At 38.5% G+C, this 18,290-nt stretch overlaps 1 protein-coding gene across 1 annotated transcript; it reads right to left on the bottom strand.

Moving 5' to 3' along the window:
* Positions 1-3,295: 3,295 nt before the first annotated feature.
* Positions 3,296-12,368, bottom strand: LOC108665092. The gene is made up of 4 exons (XM_018151815.2): positions 12,241-12,368; positions 10,036-10,146; positions 9,377-9,527; positions 3,296-3,625 (listed from the first exon to the last, which is right to left on the bottom strand). Exons 3-4 carry the CDS (start codon positions 9,510-9,512, stop codon positions 3,366-3,368), a joined length of 396 nt encoding a protein of 131 aa, XP_018007304.2. The 5' UTR covers positions 9,513-9,527; positions 10,036-10,146; positions 12,241-12,368; the 3' UTR covers positions 3,296-3,365.
* Positions 12,369-18,290: the final 5,922 nt, after the last annotated feature.

Raw genomic sequence — 18,290 nt, 5'->3', positions numbered from 1 at the left:
CATAGATGAGGCTGTGAACCACGCGTCTGCATCGTCATTCGCGGACGACACCAGGATACTAATGACCATAACGGAGAGGAGGGACTGCGAGAGGTTGCAAGAAGACCTCTCTGCAATGTATAACTGTGCCCAAGTGAACAACATGCAGTTCAACGGGACCAAGTTTGAGGTTCTGAGATACAGTGGTAGCAGAAGAGCTGGTATGGAGCACCGCTACCTACCACCTGACAACTCGGAAATCAAAGAGAAGCGACTCGTTCGTGATNTATAGAAGCCTCACTGAAACCAAATCTTGTTTGCACGATTTTTTATGAGGTTGGCAGCGAATTCGCTTATATTGGTGGTACCTATTGTATAATTTAAAATCTTGAATATTGATACTGACCATATCTGTTTAAAACAGTACTATATCAACATACCATGTATAGAAGTAGAACCTGGAGTTTCAATTTGTTGTTTTATTTTTAGTTTTCTCATTTTAACTTCCAAATTCAATTTTTATTTCAAGCAAATGATCAAAAATATACTTCTAAAATAATTCAGTGTCAATAAGATTATTGCTAAGATTTTCACGTCTAAAGGTGAAATATATAAAGGTGATAATTTGATATATACAAATTATGATTAACGTGCGATATAATTTATTAATACGCCAGAAAACTATTAAAAAAACTAGCATACAGGAACTAAAATAAAAAAATATATAAAAGGCATAGAATGCATACCATGACAAGCGCATAAATTCTACATTTAATTAAAGTATTCAAGATGCGTTACCCTATACTTTGCCTATAGAGAAAGTAATATTCAAGTGCGCATGGATGCGACCAATTCCTCAATCGCCCCTTTATTGTGAGAAAATCTTGATTTCTCACCGATGATAAATCTTCAAATCCCTTCGAATTTTTCTAAAATCTCTAACGATTAATTCTAAACACGCAATGCGCTTTTCTTTCGTTTGCCTGGGCGGGCAAGCCGAAGTTGGGGGCTTGCAGGTGGTCACTATGGGCTGTTCATTGTATACGGTTGCCAAAGGTGGTCACTGGTCGGCTCATTAAATTTTCAAATTGTATGCTCAATCTCAAGCTCAATATTCTCAAAGAATTGAGTATTCCTACCGTTTTTCCTTTACTCCTGGTTCCCTGTTCCTTATTTTGTGTTAATGCCATGTAATTTTTTTTTATATTTTGTTTGATGCTTAACAACTATGCTTATTTTACTTCTGTAAGAAGTTGGACATAGATTTAGATTACTTTAAATTGTACCTTCTGAAGGAAAGAACTATATATCTATTTTAAATTCTATATCAAATCTATATCAAAATTCTATGTGTAATTTTAGTTTCGAACCAGATAAAGGGTTTGGGCATTTCACGCTCGCAGTTCGCCCAATACTGCAATGGATTGTTTCATCATAATTCAAGTCTTTACACTTTTTTCACGCCCAGATAAACCTCTGGCTATTCTCACTGTCTTCTTCCGTCCAGGTTCCTACTCCTCTTCCAACTATATTCCTAAATTTAAACCTTCATTCATTGCAACCAAGAAGTTTTCACACTGGGCATTAAAAACCTTAAGGCTGGTTGCTTAGTCCAGCCTCAATTTATCTATCAGTGTGCACATACACTGCCAGTTCGACGTGTGGTTGGAGCCTAATTAAATTTACATTTTCTCCTCTTAAGCATCTTCACTTTGCATTGGGACAGCTGCAGTCGACGCTCCTTGGACGTACTCTATTAATTGCCGATTCATTGCGCCAACCCACGCCGCCTGAGCACCTGAGAGCCGACCAGGAGCCATAAAATAGACCATGCTCGCAACCGATCTACATTATAACAGCAATTGAACTGCTGTGCTGCTACAAGAGTGGCAGTTGGCGTTTTTTTTTTGAGGGGAGCGTCTGGGCAAGATTTTTGGATTTTGTTTTTTTTTCGGTTTATATACTCATCTTAAAGCTTACATTCTGACGCATCCAACGGTACCAAAACCATCAAACCATCTCTGTACGTTGATTTATGCGTTCACTACAGATTCCGTAAGGCAGGGAGGTGTCCGGGCCCCTTTAGTAAAGTTAAGGCGGAAATTACCCGGCCGGGCACCATAAAGGGGATCGTCTGACGTAAAGCAGCCAATATTATGACATTCTCCAGTTCTTATTATCATCTTAAAGCTGCTTTTCTGACGCATTCAACGGTACCAAAACCATCTCTGTACGTTGATTTATGCGTTCACTAGAGATGCCGAAAGGGAGGGGGGGTGGTGGGTTCTTTAACAAATAAGATGGGCGATAATTAGCCGCCGAGAGCACATAAATAGTGTATCTGGCAAGCTACAGCTCAGTTGCCCTCTTGTTGTCGCACGAGGAGGTTTGCTAGCAGTCGCTCCCACCATCCTTGACTGGAATTAAGCTTCAGTAACGCTTAGTTTGGTAACCTTGCTACATTGAGTGGCTATCCGATGCGCGCTTGACTTTGCCGCGCGGTCCTGAAAAGTTAACTTATTGTCACGGCAGACCTATCTCCTCATAGAGTTTTGAAGATACAGCGATTAGACATATACCATTCGATTTGCAATTAAAATATCTATCGATTTATCGTAGCTTTTTTTCGAATTTCGTTATAGTTTTGAAAATATTTTGAAAAAAAAGAGGGCGGAAATTGAGAAAAAAGCGAGAAATTTTCGAAAATTTGGGGAAAAATGCTCCCACCTCCACAAAAATTCGAAATTCGAAAAAAATACGATAAATCGATGGATATTTTGATTGCGAATTGAATGGTATATGTCTCATCGCTGTAACTTCAAAACTCTAGGAGGAGATAGATTTCAACAGTACCCCCTTTTTTGGCCGTTTTCTAAGAATTTCACGTTTTCTTTCATTTATTTTTGTTTCAAAAAATGGACATGAATAAAAGCTGTCTATTTTTCGGTTTTACATATGTGTACTAAGTTTCAGAGTGATCCGTCTGTAAACAGCCAAGATTAAAAACCGCAAGACGCTCCTCTTTAACGAAACTATTAAACTTACCCCTTTGGATCATCCTATACTTTCTTTCGGATGAGCCTTGGGCTGTTTTGCCAAAATTTACTGTTCGTTCGCTCGTTAAATAAAAGATTAAAATTCTTAGATTGTGTAAATTCCTTACAATAAGCTCAACAATTAATTGTGATACTATGTGGTACAACTTATGGTACGTAAAACGTCGTAACTTACGTTATCGTCAGGTCCCACCAACGTTTTGTTTCAGAAAAACATGGCGTGGCAGTGCAAAACTGCCACTTATGGTACCTAAGACGTCGTAACTTACATTATCGCCGGGTCCCACCAAAGTTTTGTTTCGGTAGAACAATAAACACTTAATCGTGATACTATGTGGTACAAATTATGGTACGTAAGACATCGTAACTTACGTTATCGTCGGGTCCCACCAAAGTTTTGTTTCGGTAGAACATCGCGTGGCAGTGCATAACATAAACGGGCTGGTGAGCAGTTGTCCCGAAGATATCATGGATGCAATCGAACGAATCATCTTCACCATCGTCATGTTTGTTCCGAGAACTTACATTGAACGCAAGTTTTTCATCGATGCGATGCTCTTCATCAAGCGTTTCCCCATTTACGGAAGAATCTGGAAGAAAGATCAAGAAAATTCATTGGAAGTTTCAGTTTTAATTATCAGCCAAAGCTTTTTTGGCTTATCAGTTTAGTTTTTGGCTGCTGGGTTCAGTTTCAGTTTAAATGATCAGCCACCAGCTTCTAATAAATGTCATTCGTTATATGCATAAATGAAAAAATCCGGATCAACGGTACTAACGGTATAGGTACACTGCATCCGCCTTTCATGATGCGAAAGCGTCTATATAACGTAGCAATTCAGCTTCGTCAACCCTATAGACACTTTTATTCTCTTTCTGCCAGAATGGTGGAAACGATGATCAACTTTACATGCTGTTCGTCCGGTAAACTGATAAAAATGTCCTTCTGCGTTTCTCCTGTTATATCAGCTCAGGCAGGCAGGTATTTTTCATGAGCTGGTGGCGAGGTGCCACTAGGAAAAACTTGAAATAAAATATATAAAAAAAAATTTTAAAGACCACGTTTCACAATATCTCGAGGAGTTCTTCTCAGTTTAAGAATAAAGGCTAAAATCAAAAAAGTTGCATAAAACATTTTACTGAATAGAAGTCCTAGATAAATAAAATAGAACGTTTCGGGCCATGCCCATCATCAGCTAGTAGAATACATCTGGAAATACATGGAAATCAATTTTAGTACATAAATTTAGAAAATGATAAGGAAAGAAAGGAAAAAAAAAACGGAAAAAACAACTATTGACCTAGAATCGAAAGAGGAAAAGAGCTGGATTGGTTATTCAATTTAGGTTTAAGTTTTTGGATCTAAAGAGATTCTAAAATTCGTAAATCGGTTTGGCTGCTAGCGTTACAAAGAATTTTAAATTGATCGATGGACACGGGAGGAGCAAGTGAGCACTGTTCTGTATGAAGTCTGTTGCGAGTGTTAATTAACTGAGAAAGTCTAGTTGAGATAATCGGCTAGGCTAGAGCAACGCTCCTAAAAGACCAATCTCGCTTAGCCCCTAGGCTGATATAGGAGTGGCTCGAGTGACCACATATTCAAATAGGCGTTGATGGCGAATGAGATAATTATTATGAAGTATGGTCTTATTTTGATTTTCCAATTGTAACTTAATTGGGATTTCAATATAAATTTCATTTAGTTACTCCAAGTAGATTCCAACTTAGTAGTAAATTTCCCTTGCTCAGTTGATGTGTTACCAAATGAGTTAAAGTTGAGAAATATAATAAATTGATACAAATTACCAGAATTTCAGTATAATAATGACATAATTTGAATAGAAACCTTAAATTATAATGTGAAGTGGTAATACTTACAGTTTGATGTATAATTAAATTATGTTTTGAAATGATAGGGAATTATGACCTTTTTCCAGTTCAAAGATGCGAAGAAAATAACCATGCCATATTATGACCCAGTTCATTCATATCTGCGTTCATTTATTGTGTAAATTCATTCATATCTGCGTTGATTCATTATGTATTGAAAATGTTAATTTCAAAATATTTTAATTGATAAATATGAGTCATATTTTTACCATTGTTCAAATGTGAGTTAAGTAGCCAATTAGACAAATTCAAGCGGAGAACTTTAGAAAAGGTAAAATGATAATTCTGAACCTTGGGTTAATTTAGCATCTGAGATTTGAGTTAGCTTAGGATAGATTCAGATAACATGTCACTGTTTTGATAGCATGGCATAGATATTCAGAACCGGAGTCAGAACTTCCTTTATTATTATAAAATAATAATGTATTCTGAATTGTTATCAAAATCGCATTTGGATAGTAAATTTAATTATCGCTCCAATTGATACAGCGTGGATCTTCTATGCGGAGATGTTGATAAATTAACTCCATGCCATGTCCTAATGTCTAACCCCTTGTCCTCAGGTCTCTCTCTCGGATATACTTAATAAACAAGAAGAAAAACCACACGAAGTCTTTATATCCAGCATATAGCAACTAACCGAACCAAATACCATCGGCCTCCGATTTACCTAGACTGCACGATTAGGCATATTAGTCCTCTTATTACGGGTACCTCCAATATACCAAAAATATAGAAGGAGACGAAATAGGTGCTACCGTGCTATACACATAATTTGGTTGTTGGAACTGTGAAATTCCAGATATACTTAACTACATGAAGGAAGATGTTCAGATTTGAAATGCCTAGCACCATATCGAACCCGGAGGAAGTCTAGTAGCTATTTCAAACTATCGTCAGTCTTGAAAAGATCCGGTCAAATGGCACGATTTTAGATCTGTTTGGTTAAAAATAATGTCAGTTTTATTGAGGACTTCTTTTGAGTTTAATCTACCAAGCTTTCTGATAAGAGGTACAGTAATAGGGTCAATTTGTCTTAATATTTGTCCAAATGGGTTAGATAAATCCTGCGACGCGTTTCTCTCATCACTGAGCATCTTCAGGCAACGAGGTCGAGCAGCTGAGTAGACGAGATGCTTGCGGGTTGGCTACAGAAAGGAGACAAATTGAAGTAGTGAACGAAGCTACGAGTAAGGTTCTTATACAGTCGGTTGTACACTTGTTCTAGTTATGAAGTTTCAGAGTGCGTTCGGATCCAGTCGTTTGGTTGTTTAGGTATGGCTTTTTCCGTTGAATTAGAATTGCTTTCATTATTTGTAGTCTGTCGAAATCTGGTTCGTGGCGAAGGATTTTTTGTATTTTGTACCAGTTCTTCCCGGGTTAATTTGGTGTTGTGGTTGTCCAAAGCGTGCGTTTTTAGTCCTCCAGCAACTAAATGCATTGTGAGCCGTCTTGATAGGGTTGTAGTAGTCATGCAATATACGAATTGTTGCGGGGCTCGCACTCCCCGCGGTTACATGTGTATATGACATTTGTTTGTTTCAGGAATCAGGGTTGGTAGTTTCGGGGCTGTGTTGTTCTTTGTGATTAAACTGGTTACGGTAGGGCTTTTGTAGTAGATTATCAGCTGTAATCGGTGGTTGTTGTTTGTGCATGCCACGCTGTTTCCAATCATCTGCTTGAGGATTCGTTCGCCAGTTTTGTATGCAGATGAATATTGATTCTGATAGTAGACATTGTGGACTAGATGCTCGGGGTTTCTTACATCGCTCGTTGGGTTTCCTGTTTTTTGGGTGATTGTTGCGAGGTAATGGCTCAGAATATTGTCAAAGAGTGAATTAGAGTAACCGTTGTTGATGAAGGCATTTTTTTAGTTTCAAGATGCTGTCATGAAATAACTGCCAAGTATGGGATATTTTATAGTTGCGGTGGATTAATGCCTTGATGGTGCTGTCTTTATATCGTTGGGGGCATTCACTGCGCGCGTTGAGGTATATTCCGTTATTGCTGGGCTTTTGGTATACTGAAGTTATGAAGTTATCAGTGGCTTCGATGTTGACATCCAGGAAATTTATTTTATTGCCCGTTCCCATTTCGTGAGTAAACTTCAAAACAGAGTTGGTTTCGAAAAGGTTCTTGAGTATTAGGAGGGATGCAGCGGAGTCATTTATATTTTAGGATGCAGCGGATTCATCATATTTTTAACCAAAGATGTTTAAATGAAGGGCTCTACCCTAAATATACAGATTTTAGATCTGTGAACAAGTCACGAAAAGTAAAAGAATCGGCGACAGCCACATCAGGCCTACTTTTTAGCGCCGACATCGCTATGTTATGTAAGTCTACCAGCGTTCGTTATTTACGATCGTTTACGAGTAATACAGATTTTCACATCTGAACATAAGCGCAAGAATACAAGCCTATAGTTTTTGACTCTGCTCTGAAGACTTTTGAGAAGATTGTTGTTCTTCTAACCATACGAGGTTGAATTTCCTGTGGTCACTTCCAAGTAATCCGCAAGAAATTTTGATGCCGACATAAGAGATGACCTCATAGTTGTTCTTGACTCCCGTGTTATATTTACTTTTGGTTTTGTTCATGTTCGCTCTAATAATAATAATAATTTCGTTATGTATAGTGTTCAACTCGTTGTGTAATAAGGTGGTCGCTTATATTCTTTGCATCTCTTTCATTTCATTTGATAACGAGCTTAACTCGTTCCGCCGAGTTTATTTCATTTGGGCTGATTGGGCACTAAATAAGTTAAAAAGCGAGGAATATATCAGAGGAATTTTCTTCCACCCATGTTTCTCGTTCAAAACGCTCTGACAAAAAAATTTTTTTTTAAATAAGGCCTCCCACACTCACCATTCCAACAAAAAGGAATTAATTTTATTAATTAATCTGACGATCTGACAAAATGTGTAATCTTTATGGTTCAATCTCGCACATCACTGGTGTATATGAAATTCTTAACGCTCACAGATGACCAACATCAGCATTGGCATTTGCCCAGCGATACTGGAGTCATTTATAACTAATTTTTCTATTCTTTTCATGCATCGTCCAATGCCAGATGGATAAATACGTTCAAAACTTTTGAGTTGAATTGAAATCGATCCTCAAATCAAATCATTTCAATACCTCTAGCGATAACCCAAGGTCTGTCTGCGAAACGAATTCACACTCTAACTCAGGCCGCTCCCATGAGGCAGTTAAATCAAGCCTCAGAGGAAATAAGTAGTAAATATCTGGTGTAATGCTTGACACGGTGTAGCTGCGCAGCTCAACAGTCTCTTGTCGACCAGGGTTCCGCTGTTTACTAGGGGAGTGTGCCGATTGTACTCTCTCTCATTCTTTTAGCTTCCAGCATCGGGAGTGGCCACCCGTTATGCGCCTTGTGAAATCACGGATGAAGCTGTCTGTGTTTTCCAAGCGGACAATTATCGTCAGCCGTCAGTGTTTTCCAAGTGGACAATTTCCGTCATCCGTCAGTGTTTTTCAAGTGGACGATTTCCGTCAGCCGTCAGTGTTCGCCTGTCTGGAAAATATTGTAAATCGTTTGTGCCTACTTAATGGAAAATAACGTACAACGTCTGTGTCTACCTAAATAGTGTAAATCGACTGTGTTTACCTGATGGAACATATTTTAAATCGTCTGTGCTTGCTTAGAGGAAGGACATTGTACGCCGTTTGTGTTTACCTAGTGTAGGGGCATTTTTTAAGCCGTTTGTGCTTATCTAGGGTAGGGTAATTTTTACCAGTCTCTGATTATTAACATTGGGGGTTTTCGAACCGTCTGTGTTTACCTAGCGTAGGATATTTCTTAGCCGTTTGTGTTTCTCAGCCGTCTTGGGTTTGCTTAGCGTAGGATATTTCTTAGCCGTCTGTGTGTACCTAGCGTAGGGTATTTTAACTGTCCGTGTTTATAAGTTTGAATATCGTGTGTTCTTTTAGCTTCCGTAATAAAGATTTATAACGTAGATTTTAACTTCATTTTTCTGGCCTTCTACTAGTTTTTGGCGTCGATTTATCCCACTAACCCGTCGGGATAGCAGGTGTATGTTGAGATCTCCCGCAACGTACAGTATAAACGCAACCGACCACATGGACATTCTCGAGCGTGCTGGCAAACGGCCGTGGAAGACGCCACCGAGCCTCTGAACGCATCGCCGCAGCCGTCGCATAGCAGCCGCGCAATAGCCGCTCAGTGCAGCGCTGCTCGAGACACAGCAGAGCTGATTCCAAGCCATCGTTCAATCCTAATACCGCGATGGTCCTTACGACACCACAGTTCAACTGAAGTTATCATGCGGCCGTGGTTGGTCCCGGCACCAATATTTAACTAGGACCTCGTGCTTGTACAAGTTCCGGAATATTACATGGTAGTTTCTATTAGTACTTGGTAACGTTGTGACTCAAATCAATAATAATAAAAGATTTCCGCCTCTCACCTTTTTTATCAGACAAGCGTGGGCCGATGAGATCAGAAGGCGCGGGGTGCCGAGCTGGAGCGTCCTGGGGAGTCAAGATCCTGACGGCGCACTCGTCGTTCCAGAAAAATCGATCAAGGGCCAACGGGCCCAGCATGCCATACAACAGCCTCTGGGGAAGAATACCTTAATTGAAATTCTGCCGAAACAGAAATGGAAGGATGAAAAGAATCTGACACGTATTCTAATTAATGTGGGAACAATCAACAAAAAGAATATATATTCTTTATTCAATAATTATAAGAAGCCGAATTACTATAATTTGTAATTCACTTCATGCTAGTCAATGATTCACCGAAATTTTGTCAGAATGTTCATCTCTGAGCTTCAGCTTCTGCGAAAATTTGATTCGACAATTGTAAGAAGTCTCTGTACTCAAAAGGAAATTAGATTCTTACAATTAAGTTCATAATAAGAAAAGTCTTTTTTTATGTGTTGTAACAGCAACCTTAAACACACTAATGTCCTCTGGTGGCAAATACATGAACGGGAAAATCATGTATTCAACCGATAATGTTGGAATCATGCCATTGGAACCCTGCTCGGTGCTCATAGCTTCTACACAATTAATGTAAAGCTCAGCAGCAGAAAGCACCGCCTGTTCTACTATGTACGCTCACACTCAGCACAGGAGAGAACGTGTCCGAAAGGAGCGTCAAAAACTTCTTCGGCGTCGGATGGTTGCGCTCGAAATGAAACAAAGAATTGCTCGGAAAACGAGCCTTCACGTCCTGCCCAGCAGACAAAACGTTAGGTAATTATTCTCGAAAACGCGTGTTGTTGTCATGTAAGAAAAAGATCTTGCTTTGCATTTATTTATTTTTTTCACGAATTAATGGCAACCCGGAGAGCACAACTGAAAAAAAAAACATTTTATTACTACCAGAGGCACAACAGGGATTAGAAAAAATAAGGGAAACACCTGAGAATTCCACAAAATATATTTCAGGATGTTGTATGTACGTCCACCGTTTGCGGCAGGTACAGCCTCAATTCTCCGACGAATTGATTCATACAAATAGTGAATGGTTTCCAAAGGAATTTAATCCATCTTTCAGTTAAAACTTCCTCCAGCAATTTTAAAGATGATGGCGTGAGAATCGACTTCTGAGTTGCATCTCTAAAATCGACCAAAAATGCTCGATAATATTCAGGTCTGGTAATTGTGGTTGCCGAATGAGCTTTTCAACTTAGAATGAGCTTAGAAACTGGCTTTCCCTTCCAGAAAAAGTGCTTGAACCATTGTATTCCTCAGTTCAGTTAAAACTTCCTCCAGAAATTTCATGGATGATGGCGACGAGAATCGACTTCTGTGTCTCATCTCTAAAATCGACCATAAATACTAGATAATATTCAGGTCTGGTGATTGTGGTTGCCGAATGAGAGGCTCAACTTCATTAGAATGTTCCTCTTGCCATTTTTAACAATTTCAACTGTATGAATTGGGGCATTATCATCTTTGAAGCTGGCTTTCCCTTCCGGAAACAGTGCTTGAACCATTGCGCATGGATGAACTTAATTGGTCCTCGAAAATTCCTGAATAGTCACGGCTGTTGATTTTTCCATGAAGACAGATCATTGATCTGCCGGATTTCCCAGAAATAGCACCCCCCATCATCACAGCTCCCCCGCCATGTTGAACGGTGGGGAGGAGACAGTCGGGATTAAATGACTCTTTTGGCTGTCTCTAAACATGAACTCGGCTAGAGGCTGAAATAAGGTGAACGATGATTCGTCAGAGAAAATAAAATTTTTCCACTGTTCAAGGGACCAATTGATCGAAGTTTTTATCGAGGGTCTTTGTATTTATATTGGTCTCGAATTGGTCGAGGGACCAATTATAGAGGTTTTTACGCCACTCTAAACGCTTTGAACTATTTGTATTTGAAACCAGAGGTTTTCTAATTGCAGCTCTTCCATTGGATCCAGATCTGTGCAGCTCTTGGCGTAGGGCCTTTTTGGAAACTGGGATCTGGAGGTGTCTACTGAGGTCGGCAGTCATTTTAACAGCCGTGGTCTTTCGATTGTCGCTCATAATTCGATTATGGTTCGGACGGTCTCTCTCAGACAACTTTGACTTTCAGCAGACCTGAGCTTTGCAGAGGATGTTTTTCTTGCTCTTTCAAAAGCAGTCTTTACTTTTGAGACAGTACCTTTAGAAACGTCAAGCATTCGGGAAGTTTCTGTCACATTCACTAGCTCCTGGCCTCCTGCCATACGGACACCATCAATTTGGCCTCTTTGAAAGTCGGAGAGGTTTACCATTCATTGGTTATAGGTTAGGTTATAGACACAAAAATTATCTGTGCAAGGATAAAATATCAATTAGCAGCAACAATAATTAATATAACCCAAAAAGTCACGTTTTCATTGTTTATAATATGTTAAAAAATTACGATTTGTAAATGTCAGGTATTTCCCTTAAAATGTCTAAACCCTGTATATATAAAAACGGAGCAATTGAAAAAATCTAATTTACAAATTAATTAGCGGAATACGAACCCAGGCTGATTTTTTGCGGAATTTCCGCTTATTTCTCTATTTTCAATTGCATTTTTACTATAAACTAAAAATTGCCCACTGACCTAGCTGCATTATCTCTCACACTATCTTTTAAATTTTCAAAAAATTTTGCTTCTTTAAGGCAAAATATCTGTGAGGTCGAGTCATGCAAGCATTCTTCTATCGAAGATAATGAATTAATAATCGAATCTGATTGAGTGCACATAGATGAGAAATTATGCTCGTAATTATGCATCTTTTATGGGCTGAAGTAAACAATCTAGAAACGCATTACAGTAAACGACCAGACAAGGAAAACTCACTTGAGATTGGAAGAAATTTTTTGAAGTATTTATGAACGGTCGCAGCGCCAAGTTGTCGGTGTCTGTATACAATCCGCCAGAATTGTAGACAACCGCAAAACGTAGTAAGTCGCTCAGTTGGGTGAACAAGTAAGCTGCGGATCAAATCGTAACTGGTCCACTATAGAGAAGAATGTTTACCAACTATATTGCCTATTTAATTTTTAAAATGAAAACGTGGAAATTTAACGGTACAGATGGATTTATTAGGCAAATAATTAGTAACCAACAATAGATATTTATAGAAAATTTGTCATGAAAATAACAGTTAATGATTAAAATAAATTATGGGCGCAAGGAAAGGTGAACTGTGGTCAACAATTATCAGCTTTTTTACATCGGTATTACTAATAATTTTATAGCATCCACAATGATGTTTTCAAGCTACTTCTGTGTTTAATCAAGAACCGTGCACTCTCGAGCGACCCAAATCGCCTGAGACTCACGAGTGTTCCAGAAGTCTTCGGAGTTGAGGATCGCATGAAAAGCTGTGTTGCGCATGACTGTGCGTACGTTCACGTGCGCCACGCACAGACGAGGACAAATTTTCTGCAGACTCAGCAATCTTTGGGCAGACGAAGCATCGAGCGTCGCGCGCGTCAACAGAAACCAAACGTGAGCGTCCGAGTTTACGGTGCACATGCTGGATGGCAGGAATATTATAGGGGATAAATAAACCGCGAGTTTAGCATCGAAAATGTGATTCTTTAATTTAATGGCGAAAATGAGTGACGGAAATAATAAATAAAATTTTAACATCTCGGACGTGTAACCCCGATTGAATAATATAAAACAACTGCCAAATTTTAGATAAACATTTGAAACTCAATGTGATACGTAGCTACGAATTAACCATATTTCTCAGACAGAATAATCTGTAATGATGTAGAATTGCCTGGAATAATTTCATTCATTTTTATTGTACTAACAATCGACATACCTTTCAATGGAACAAAGAATTTTATGCGTTATTTTCATGTTCATTGACACTTCTATCTGGACATACCTTTCAATGGAACAAAGAATTTTATGCGTTATTTTCATGTTCATTGACACTTCTATCTGGTAGATATTTTGTGCAGATGGATCTGGAGCTATGTCCCTGAAAAAGATATATAATAACATTAATGAATTGAAGTAGAAGAAAAATGTGTGTGGCACAAGTTTTGGGTGCTTTATATAATTGATTATGAGTGTCAACCCGTTTCCTGTCACCTAAAAAACTCATAGCCGTAGTAATATATGAAGTGAATAATAATGAAATTAAACATTAACCTCAAAATGCTAAGATATTTTCAACATAATTTGCGCTCGCGACTTCAGATTGAGTTACGTGTTTGGATTGAGTTACGAGTAACAGTGAACGTGGGAGACGAAATTCAACTATAATAACAAATAGTGAAAAAATAGTAAAAAATAAATCACATTGGTAAAAAATAAACCACCATGAATATTATTCAATACAAAGATCCTAGAAAAAGAGATCATTTGCTTCTACCTAATCTCCACACAATTCACTATAACATCGCTCAACAGGAGAGCTGTCTCTTATACACATCTAGATGTGTATAAGAGACAGGCTCTACACAGGTACATAGCTTGCTAACTGATCCAGAACATTTTACTTGCATTACACAACATCCTGGTCCAGCCAGGTGATCATTTATACACCGGAATGAATAGGATGAATGGCTGAGTTTGCCATGAGCTGAGCTACCCGCAAGAATTTGTCCTTCGTGGGACTATAACCCAGGGTCGCTGGGTGTGCTAGAAAGTCACCACCACTGCACCATATCAGCTTTAAAACTTTTCGTAGTCACTAGTGCATGAAATAATTACTTTTATACATACTACTTATAATTGTTGACTCGTGTACGTCAATTTTATTCCCGATTTGCGGTACGCTGATATATATTGCAAAGAAGTTGTTGGACTTCCATTAATAAAACATTACCTGCTCACGACAATTTCAACCACTAATTAATATAGCTAATTATCAAATTCTTAATATTTGAACTATATAATTATATAATTATAAAATCTGGAAAGTTCTTCGTGCTTGCATAATCCATTCCTTGGTGATATCCACGGGTATTCCAATATTTTCTCTCATGGACAGGGCAAACTAACGAGTACTTCTAAGTTCACTAGCTGAATCACGAATTACGGAAGTCGTGACATAATAAGAACACTTTAATTCTCTATCACTTTCAGGGAAGTTGAACCATTGAGCAATTTGGTCACGAACATATTTCCACCAAACTTAATTTCCGATTAATTTTATCGATATCGAAACTCCCACCTAATTCTCATAATAAATTAATACTAAATGAATTGCAGGTGAAATCTTTAGCCGTTCTTCTTGGCGCTGTACGCCGGTGCGTCGAGGACAGTTCTTCTCAAAACCTTGGTTCCGTAGTCCCATTCCCTAAGACCTGGAAAAGTAAGGTTAATAAAAAATTATTTCGTCATAAATAACAAGTACAGTATGTACGCATCAGTCTTGAATTTCGTTAATTCTATACATGTGGATTGCGATCGTTAATTCTGATTCATCCGTTGTTGGACCATTATGATGCATGTTTCAACCCAGTGCACAAGGAATGACATGGGGATCATTGTCTACCTGTACAGTTTCACAGAAACTTTGAGTGTTCAGCGGTGAAAAATGCAGAGATCGCTTGCTTGATGTTTGGAGATCAATTTCAGCCACTGAATAGTTGGGTCGAACTCGATAGTGGTCCTTACAACGTTATGCTTATTAATTCTAATAAGAGTAGTTATTACAACCTCTGTCTTTTCAACCAAAATCATAAGTTGAACCGTAATCACGAATCAAGTGAGAAAGTTGGTGGCTATCACGAGTATCTCACGAACTAATCTCATTTCTTTCGAGATTTCTCATTTATATTTATTATTTACGTATAAATGAGAGCTTAGCCAGACGGACGATTATATTGCAGCTTGATCAAAATTTAAATTATGTTAACGTGTCCCACCTTTCCTCACAGAGTTGACCCCTCGGCCGATGGCATACGCGCACCAGACGATGAGCGTCAACAGCGACAAAACGAAAGCCAAGCGTCGGCCGGTCATAGACTGGACTTCGTGTGAATAGAAATTGTGGCAGGAAAACGCACGTGCAAGTGCCCTGATGAAATAAAATTTAGCATTATTGAAACTCATTTAATTTAGCACCAGCTCCTTGCTCAAACAAACAAATGCTTGTTGTTTAGCATCTGGTTGCTCCAACAAGTTTATAGAAGCGCAACACGGAGCCTCTGCTTCTACGACTTCAAATTTCAATGATTCAATTATTTTCAGGATAATTTATAATTATAAGCTTAAATTTCAGAGACTTGCTTTCCTCTGAAAGATTTCAAAAATCGGCATTTCGTCTCAGCCAGCCGAGCCAGCAGACATCCCAAATAAAAATTAAAGGTGGCGCATCGATGATTATAGGTGGCGATTTTAGATTATAGGTGGCGTAACGGTGGGTGGTCTCGCCGGCCAAAAATCACCATTGAAACGCTGATAAGTCGAAAGGATGCGCGAGCATAGGTGGCACTCATCGATGAATCATCGATGATTATTTGGGTCCTATTCATCGATGGCTCAGTGCTGTTTTACCACGCGTGGCCATCTATTAATAATTGATCAATAACCACCAATGAAATAGTTCGAAGTTTGAATTATTAAATATTTAAACATCTGTATAAATCGTGAAGAAAAAACTGTGGATATACGAAAGATAATTGCGTAAATGTATAACGCGATGATTCTTTTCTTTAAGACGGCCGTGAGTTTATTTCAATTTTGGTGTTCACATGATTACTACATAAGCTATTCTGCTATTTTATTAAGATATTGCTCTCTACGACGTACTTTATTCCAGAACGAAATTAGAAGCAAAACTCCTTTATTTTGTTTCAGGTACGAAGTTATCATGCCATAAATAAACTGTTCGCTANGCCCAACATCACCGTTCGATAGTTAGGACTGTAAATTCAAAATTTCGTTCGAATCTGTTCAGTACTTTGGAAGAAATTACTTGATCACTGTGAATTTCGGCCCGTATTGCCTTATAACTATGGCAAAAACAAACGATGACAAAATTAAAACAATTTTCACGAGCAAAACATTATCGGCAGATCCAAACGAATAACGCGTGTACCAAATATCATCGAGTTAAGTTCATTAGTTTGAGAGATATTCCTTAATCATTAAATTTGGAATTTGGCCGCGAGTCCGGCCGTTAATTTGTCTGAGACGTAAACCCAGGAGAGGTTAAAAACAGATCTGGGTGTAAAAACCATCGCTGGGAGTCATGTGCTGCACGTGTTGTGTACAAATCGTCAAACAAACGTTCGAACCTCAGACATTGACTTCAGGCTACCGCCCCCCTACCGCCCTCTTCTTCCTTATCGCCCCTCAAAAACTCACCACCGCCCCTAGGGGGGCGATATCGCCCACTTTGGGAACCACTGGCCTATAGTGTAGCAACAATTTCGCCGCTTAATTCCGCTGATTATTCCTTATATTTTTATCTAGTTTTTCTAAACTGATTCTTTGACGGTCCTTCACATCCATTACTACGAAAATTACTTGAATGATGCATTATTACTTCTATAACTAGTATTTTGAAATTTACTCATTTTTACAGCTTGAAATCAATGTAAAATGTTCATTGTATAACATCATTTAAAATTTTAAATAAAGCTAAAGCAGGTTCTCTTTTGACTACTTTCGGCAGTCCCTCGCTTGACTTCAGATTGTAGTTAGTCATGGTGCAACGTGTTGGAAGTGGTGCAACGTTAGTCTCGAGCCGAATCAAATCAAAATTCTCGATAATATCTCAAGTCTACTCATAAATGATAAACTTTTGTGCTGATTTAAGTAATAACTGACTCTTGTGCTATGCTAGTCTTTTAAATTTCTCAAATAGTCAATTGTACTTCGGGACTTGTGGTCTAGTTTGCATGAACGGCGCCGGTATGGCTGATAAAGCCGCCATGCCGGCTGGTGACCCACTTCTGATGTGATTAAATAAACAATTATTGAGCATAGCTTACTTCGAATGCAAAATCGAATGGGATGTGGGAGTTTACTTTTAATTTTTATGTATTCTTTTCCTAATTTTGAAACGGTAAAGTATAAAAATATTATTTCTCGTGTCCGACTCGCGTCAGTGACTCGTATCGCCGGCTGCCATGACAGATTCGACGCGGTGACGCCATAGCAAAAGCAAACTTCAACAGTGTTACTACTTTCCTTTGTGTTGATATGTTAATCTGAGGCCTAAATTAGGATCTTTACTATAAGTAAAACATTTCTAAAGTTAATTAGAATTGCAATGGGCGAGACTGATCTGAGAATACTTGTTAAAGGATTCCTTAATTTTCAACGTGCAGTCTCATAACTCGTCCTCTTATCAGGTCATGTGGTCACTGGTCACACCGTCATAATAATGTGGTATTTGGTCAATATGGGGTGAAATTCTTGAAAATGTGTTTTGCATGTTCTACATCAATCCAGCTGATACATGACAAGATTTTTTCTCATCTCCTACAAATATACAATGAATGATCCAATTCAATCAATATATGGCATTAGTCTCTAGTATAAGGTCACAATATTTAGAGCATAAGTGAATCTGCTCCTATATTCCACCCTCCTCAAGTTCAAGTAGGCAGTGGCAAATGAAGTACCTAGAGAGTAAACTTTTGTTTAAAATTTAATTCTGGTTCAGAGAAAGCATCTTACATATGCTCATCACGCATCAGTGGTATGTTAGTAGTATAGTATAGTATAGTAGTATAGTATCTTCGGCATTAAAGAATAGGCCTGGATAGGCCTGTCGCCGATTCTTGTACTTTTCTTGACTAGACTGGCCTTACGGACGGTAGATTTAAAATCGCTTCTAGATATCAGTTGTTCCGTAGGTTACGAGGCATTTTAAGACTAAACATATGCTCATGCATGGCCTTGTCTAGTCTGTTCTTGAACGCGTT

Source organism: Hyalella azteca, unplaced genomic scaffold, assembly GCF_000764305.2.
Source record: "Hyalella azteca isolate HAZT.00-mixed unplaced genomic scaffold, Hazt_2.0.2 contig7591, whole genome shotgun sequence".
Lineage (NCBI taxonomy): Eukaryota > Metazoa > Arthropoda > Malacostraca > Amphipoda > Hyalellidae > Hyalella > Hyalella azteca.
Note: the sequence above shows the minus strand (reverse complement) of the source record. Positions and strands in the feature narration are given on the sequence as shown.

Coding starts and splice junctions, on each gene's coding strand:
- LOC108665092 (XM_018151815.2), bottom strand. CDS start 9,512: ATGCTGGGCCCGTTGGCCCTTGATCGATTTTTCTGGAACGACGAGTGC. Junction 3,626..9,376: donor ACGCTTGTCTGATAAAAAAG/GTGAGAGGCGGA, acceptor TCTTTCTTCCAG/ATTCTTCCGTAAATGGGGAA.